General features: G+C 37.4%; 1 protein-coding gene across 1 annotated transcript in view; it reads right to left on the bottom strand.

Moving 5' to 3' along the window:
* Positions 1 to 7,240, bottom strand: part of MACF1 (microtubule actin crosslinking factor 1) — a 406,007-nt gene that overhangs the window by 151,519 nt on the left and 247,248 nt on the right. Inside the window, exons 26-30 of the mRNA XM_004704946.2 lie at positions 6,496 to 6,674; positions 5,662 to 5,800; positions 4,820 to 5,013; positions 3,532 to 3,694; positions 1,235 to 1,318 (exon numbers count right to left, since the gene is read on the bottom strand). Coding sequence (XP_004705003.1) covers positions 1,235 to 1,318; positions 3,532 to 3,694; positions 4,820 to 5,013; positions 5,662 to 5,800; positions 6,496 to 6,674 — 759 coding nt within the window. The remainder of the gene's footprint in view (positions 1 to 1,234; positions 1,319 to 3,531; positions 3,695 to 4,819; positions 5,014 to 5,661; positions 5,801 to 6,495; positions 6,675 to 7,240) is intronic.

The raw sequence follows: 7,240 nt of genomic DNA on the forward strand, positions 1-7,240 counted from the left end.
TTTACACATTTGACATATGTATGGATTGTGATAAGAGTTGTATGTGCCCATAATAAAATGATTTTTAAAAAAATCCCACACAAAGAATTGTAGTAATAATATTAATAATAATAAAAGCAATTGCTACAATTTACCAAATGCATTTTTACCTTGAGGTATTATCCTATTTATATATCATCTCACTTAATCTTTACAACTACCTGGTGAGGTCATCATTATATCCATTTTATAGATAAGGTAACAGAAACTCAAGAGAAATTGAGTAATTTGTTGAAAGTTTTAAGCCTGAAAAAGTTTGAAGATGGAATTTCAATTGAGGTCCTCTGACCCCTCAAGTTTTCTGTTATTAACTAAAGAAATGCATTTTCTCAGAATGTATTTGTTGAGAGCATATACTTGTGCCATCATTCTGGATGCTATACACATAGTAGGAAACAAGTCACACTAAGCTTTGTTTCCTTGGAACTTACAGTCTTTTATAAAAGGCACATAATAAAATAAATACATAATAAATCTCAGGTCATTATTATTTAAAGATGCTGTCAGACAAATAGGGAGGGGTCTGGTGATGCATGGCTTCAAAAACCACATAAGGATTTAGAATTTCATTATTAGTATAATATGAAATCATTAGAGAATTTTGAACAAGAAAGTGACATGAGCTAACTTACTATATTTCATCTATTCTAAGATGCACATTTCATATCTCTAAAATTAGAATGTCTTATAAGCAATGATATCATATAATTGAAAGGTTTTTTTGTTTTCCTTTTTCAATTTAGGACTCCTAAAACAATGTTGTCGCTTGTAAGTGATGGTAGCTGAGAAGTAGGGAGTCAAAGGGAGATAGAGAATGAGAGATAGTCAGTTTCAGGACATAGTTGAAAGCAAAGCTAACAGAATTTGTTCACTGATGGGCATAAAGTTTAAGGCAAAGAGAATAGCTCAGGATGAATCTGGGGTTTTTGCCTTAGACACTAGTATTGGAACACACACACACCCGCCGCCCACCCCCCGCCACTTATTCCTGAGACAAGTAAAATAGGTTGAAAGAAAAACACAAAACTTTTGCTTGTGATATGGTAAATTTAAAGGGGCATGGATCATCCAAATGGAGGTTCCTTATATCACCGCCATTGTCTGGTTCTACACTTAGCATCCTCAACCCAAGGTAACAATGCTGATTTCCCTAAGCTGGAGTTAATTTCTGTTTTGGGGGATGTGGTGGAGTTACCTTTACAATAGTGGAGTATTGCTGGGAAAAATTTTGACACTGGTCCAGTTTTGTTTGATTTCTCTCAATTTCTGCAAACAGATCCTAGGAAACAAAGTATCATAACAATATTAACATCCTCATCATGAAAACAGATAAACATTCTGTGCCATTTATTATGTTATGCGGCAGTGGGTTGAAAACCTGGGTTGCATCAGAATAATCAGAAAGGTTTGCTCAATGATTGCTGGACCCCACTTTAAGGGTTTCTGACTCAGGAGGTTTGAGCTTGGGCTGAAACTTACATTTCTAGTAAGTTTCCAGTGATACTGATGGTATGAGATTCATACTTGGAGAACCCCAGCTCCAAGTTTACTTGTATCGATAAACTTAACACTAACAAGAACCTTACACAGTAGGCAGGTACTTTGGCTGTGTTCATTTTACATTGAGAAAATTGAAGACCAAGAATTATATAATTTGCTCAATGTTTCACAGCTAGTTAAGTAAGGATAGGAATCCAAACAATCCAACATCAGAATGCTAAATATAAACTAAAAAGGAACAAATAATAAATTACAAATGGATAAACATCATAGTGTCACTTTTATAAAAAGAAAATAACACATATACATACAGAAAACAATATTCTCTGATGGCTACCAGAGATGAGTGGGATAAGAGGGAAAATAATTTTCTAAATAGCGGATATTTAGTTTTGGTGGTGGGAAAGGCAATATCGAATGCAAGTGAAGTCTTTATAACTTGAAGGTAAATGATAACACAATGATATACAAAGAAAGAGAGAGGCATTTTTGGTTAACATACAAATGGTATCTGTTCTAACATACATAGTTTGGCAACAGCAGCAATATAGACCAAAAAAAAATACATGTGTGATTACATAGGTAGGTAAGTATACATATGTGTTTAGGATGGTAAATGTATACACACGTGTATTTGTAGTCTGGCTACTTACATGTTTGTCAGTGATGCATATACATGATACAACACAAAGGGGGCACAGTTATAAATACTTCCTAGACATAACCAAACATCTCATGGGATAGGTTTACTGGGCTTGAAGGCTTAAGACCATAGTCTTATTGGGCAAAGAGGTCAACTAACTGCTTAATTCATAGATAATGCTTTACGTATTAGTCTAGTGAATAGTCTGGGGTCTTTAAACATTGTGAGTGGGTCATCTAAGCTAAAAATAGTTAATAACAAAATACATGTGGTTACAAAGGAAGGTAGTATGCATATATGTGTATTGGTCTCTACTTGTCTGGAGCAAAAGGGAAAGATAAAACTAAAGATTCAGAGAAACTATTCTGCAGGACTAATAATCCACAAGAACATGGAGTCAACTACAATGAGACCAGAAGAAATATTGATGGTGCCTGACCCCCACTACCGGATGTCCTAACCTGGGAAAAAACCACACAGACCTGGATAGAACAGGACAGAATTAAACTTCTTTAAAAAGGCTATATTTGCTGGGCCAGCACAGATAAAAGATATCCCTGAGACTCACACCTGAGACACTCTCAGAGATCGCCTTTCAGTTAGATGATGACTGCTGGGCTTCAAGGGTTGTTTTGTCTTTCTTTTTCCAAGAAAGCACTGGACATGAAGTAATGCTGTTTATTGTAGAAGCTAATAAAAAAGACAGCATCCAAAAATGAGGAAAAATTTCAAAAACTGGCAGTAGTAATGATTATATAACTCTTCTTGATGTGGTTGAATTGAATTGTACGTTATATACCAAGAAACTTAAACAAAAACAAACCATCAACGCATAAAATAAACAGCATCACCTACAAGTCCTGTGCCCTTTAAGACAAACAAACAAAACTATATGAGACCAAATGGTCAGCGTTTACCCTAAGGCAAAGATGAGAAGCTGTTGGGGTGATGTTGGGATGAGTGTCATGCAGGTAGATTAACCAAGCTGGAATGGGATTAGAAATAATAAGAACCTTGATATGAAAACTTTCAAAATGACAACAAATTAACTGCTTTAAATGAAATAATTGTCTTCCATTCACAGCTTTCCCTAGTTTGTTCCCAGATACCCTGATCCTAGTAAAATATAGTGTAATACCACGAAACAAAATAAAACAAAATAATTTTAATCTGTCCATCTAGTAAATTCAACAGTAAAGAAAGAAAGTCAGGATTAGAAAGGCTCTTACGGGCTGAACCATTCTTAGAAGGAGGATATTAGACTGCCTTGCCACTAGGTGAAAGCTTTAATTGCCAGATCATCTTCCTCTTTTGAGTCACCGTGCCTCTCTTGCACCTGCCATACTCACCGTCTGCTGGCTAAGCTGCTCTGACAACACTCGGCTGTCCTCTGCCTGGCCTGGCTTCATCATTTCCTGCTGAGCAGTGGTTTCTTCAATCCACTTGATGAGAGTTCCATGACAGGCTCGGTATTCTCCCAGAACTTCCTGGATACTTTCTAGCTCAAAATGGCTAGAAGAGACAAGGAAAATGGCTATCATATAGCTTGGCAAAAGTATAGTAAAGTAAATGAGGCAATTCTCTCCTTAGCTCATGACTCCAGTCGGGCATGACCATAGAAGACACATTTTTTTTAAAAATGAGAATAACAATGCAAGGCTGAGCAGACCTATGCACGTACTCTGTGCCCTATGGGGTAAAAAGTGAATACAACATAGGTGTACTCTGCTAGTTCTAGTAATTGCCTGTGGCCTGGTATCCCAGGATAAGCCCTGTCAAATGTTTTACCTAGCCTGCCAAGGATCATCAGGATTGCGAACAGTAGTACTTGCTGTACACTTCCGTGCCCTGATAACAAAGTATCAAAGCTGTAATTTATGAATCATTAAAATTTCTCAGGATGAAGTGGCAGGAAGGAGTGTTGAAAAATAGGAGTTAGTTACTGTGTCAGCCCATCCAACTACTTTTTTCAAAATTCCACCCAGTCACTTATACTACTTCCATTGGCCTAACTAGCTTTAGGATAGTAATAAAATGAGAAAGATTCCACCTAAATTCATAAAAGTTACTATATCCTTGGTCTCTGCATAGTCCTTTATCCAGGCTGACCTTAGAAATGTCTAGTTTTCTGTTTTCCTTATTCAAATCTATTATCAGAAGTAGGGTCTCAAGCAACAGATTTAAAAAACAACAACACTGAGTTGGCAGATGACAATGGAAACAAGACATTCTGCAAAGCCCCACTACAAAAAAATGGCTTGCACTTGGGGTCAAATCTGGTAAAAAAGAGTAGAATCCCATTTATATCCCTGAAAATAGACCGCCAGGTCACCTTTCTGGTCTACATAGTAAGAAGTCATCCATTGGTCATCAATGGCTTCATTAGACACGCCCTTGGACATGAGGGGGAGTGAGGGCATTGCCAATAGGGCCAAAATGAACACTGATCCAAAAGCAAGCCATCAGGTTGGTAGTTCCACTTTCTGTCATTAATCTTCTTTAGAATTTATACTGCTGTTTAATTTCTACACCTCCCTACAAAAACTCTCGCCTTTATACAAGAATCTATAGGTATAACTGTTTTTGTACAGGGTCAATCCCTGAACTCTGAAGAGAGATAAAGGTGCCACCACTCACCGGGTCTCGAGCTGACCAATGACTCGGTGCCAACGATCCTGCAACTGGGAGCCTTTGTCCTGATAACGTTCCAAATCCAGGTTCCGTTCTGGTGTCAGACGATTCAGCTGCTCTGCCACTACTTTGGCCTTAGCGATTTCCTCATCCATGGCTGAAAACACTGAATTCTTGTCCTTTGCATCACTAAGCCAATGCTATAAGAACATAAGCATAGCAGCAAGTTAAGTATTTTCCATTCTAAAAAGGATTCATACCAAGGTATAAAGATTATATTATATACATAGTTAAGGAACTAGACCTAAAGCTGTTTGTGGCAGAACTATTGCCCAGTTCATTCCCCTGGCCCTGATTTCCTGATAAATACTGGGACCCCAAGGGCAGGTGGTACTCTCTAGAGGAGGTTCTGGAGGAACATGCAAAGAAATGTGCCTAAAACCTCTCTCTACCAGTACAAGCTATGTAGCCAAGGTAAATCTTTTAGCCAGTTTGACTCGTCATTGCCTCATTCTAAATTGAGATAAAAATCCCTTCTCTGTCCACCAGACAGAGAGAGATGCATGTGAGATGGAAGCAATAACAGTTTTATAAACTTTTAATGCAACCACTGATGGTATATTTAATTAAGTCGTGATTTTATTGGGGAGGCAGAAGAAGAGGAAGGTAGAGTTTTTTTCTTTCCTAATTAGACATATTTCTTAGCCCTTCTTTTCTTAATACATATTTAGATGATAATTCAAATGCAAAATTAAATCAATGTCATGGCATCTGAAGTTTTATTCCTCTGCTAACCCAAAGCACTGGCTCTGTTAGAATCAACCACCTTAGAACATGGAGCAACCAACCAATAATGTAGACCGATGAGACTCCAGAGCTGAGAGATCTGCTGGCACTCCTTCTTCTTGACTCAATTTGATTTCATAACCTTTGACCAATAATTCAGCTTCTTGTATGCTACGTACTATAATATCGATTGTCTTTAGCCTGTGGATAAAAAAATCACTGAGGTTAAAACACACAAATTTTAAGAGCTGTATTAAATACCTGGAATACTACCCCAAAGTTTCATAACAAGTAACTAAAATTAATTTCACCATTATTGAAATATGGTAGCAGTTTTTAAAAACAAGAAAGCACAGAATATATATATTTCAATTCAAAGTTCTTAGTGGCATAGGGACAAATACATGTGCTATGATTGATTCAGAAGAAAAAACGGTGTGAGGCCAGAAACTCACTCAACACTAGGAAGCGTCTAAGATATATTATACCTTAAGGTCATATATAGATAGAGGAAATAAGGGAAGCCTTACCTAGTATTTGATTCACTTGAATACACACACACACACACACACACACACACACACACATTTATTCTTCAATTTAGCTCTCAATGCTTCAATTATTCTTTTGTGAGGTGCCAATCGAAGAGAGGTAAGGAAAAAAAACCATTCCTAACAATGCAACTGAACTCCGTTCATGTCTCATTGGCTTTTGCTCAATGCCACCAAATGAATCCAACTCCATGATAATTGGAAAAAAGCCAAGAACTATCATCATGGGTAAATGATCTTGAAAACCTGAAATCTCTCTAGATTATTCATGAAACAGCCCACTCCCTTACCCTGTGATACCATTGGAAACACTGCCCATTAGACCCAAATCATTAGTTCACTCACTTATTCATATAAACAGTGGAAAGACCATACACTTGGTCCATCTTCTCCACTAGCAGATTGAGTTCTGATCGCAGAGTTGGGGCACTAGAACTAGATGGAGACTGATGGAAAAAGTTGTTACATTTCATGGAAACGTCATCCAAATCTGACCTCAGTTGTTGCAAATCTTGCTGGGCGTGCTGTCAGGAACCAGACACACAACAAAGATACAGACAGAATTGAAGACAGAGGTTAAAATTAAAATAAAACATCTTTATTTATAACAAAATACTGAAAACAACCTAAATGCTGACACACAGAAGAACGGCTGTTTAAACTGAAATAGCCACACTGTGGAGAACTATGCATTGTAAAAAGGAGTGAGGTAGAGAGAAAGGTCTCTACCTGACAAAGAATGGACTTCAGGGTGTAACAATTAGAAAAGGAAAACTTAGAAGAATATATAGTATGTTACCTTTTATTCACAGAAGACGAAAGGAGTAAGATTGAAAGGGGAATGGGGGAAGGGAACACGTGACAGAGTACGAGGTACCCCAAAAGATTCAGAATTCATCCCCCCACCCAAGCTATGTATTTAAATTTTCTTTTTTTTTTCCAATCATTTTATTAGGGGCTCATACTACTCTTATCACAATCCATACATACATCAATTGTGTAAAGTACATTTGTACATTCATTGCCCTCATCATTCTCAAAACATTTGCTCTCCACCTAAGTCCCTGGCATCAGCTCATTTTCCCCTCCC

Source organism: Echinops telfairi, unplaced genomic scaffold (genome assembly GCF_000313985.2).
Source record: "Echinops telfairi isolate 266 unplaced genomic scaffold, ASM31398v2 ScPeMD7_7457;HRSCAF=8495, whole genome shotgun sequence".
Classification (NCBI taxonomy): Eukaryota; Metazoa; Chordata; class Mammalia; order Afrosoricida; family Tenrecidae; genus Echinops; species Echinops telfairi.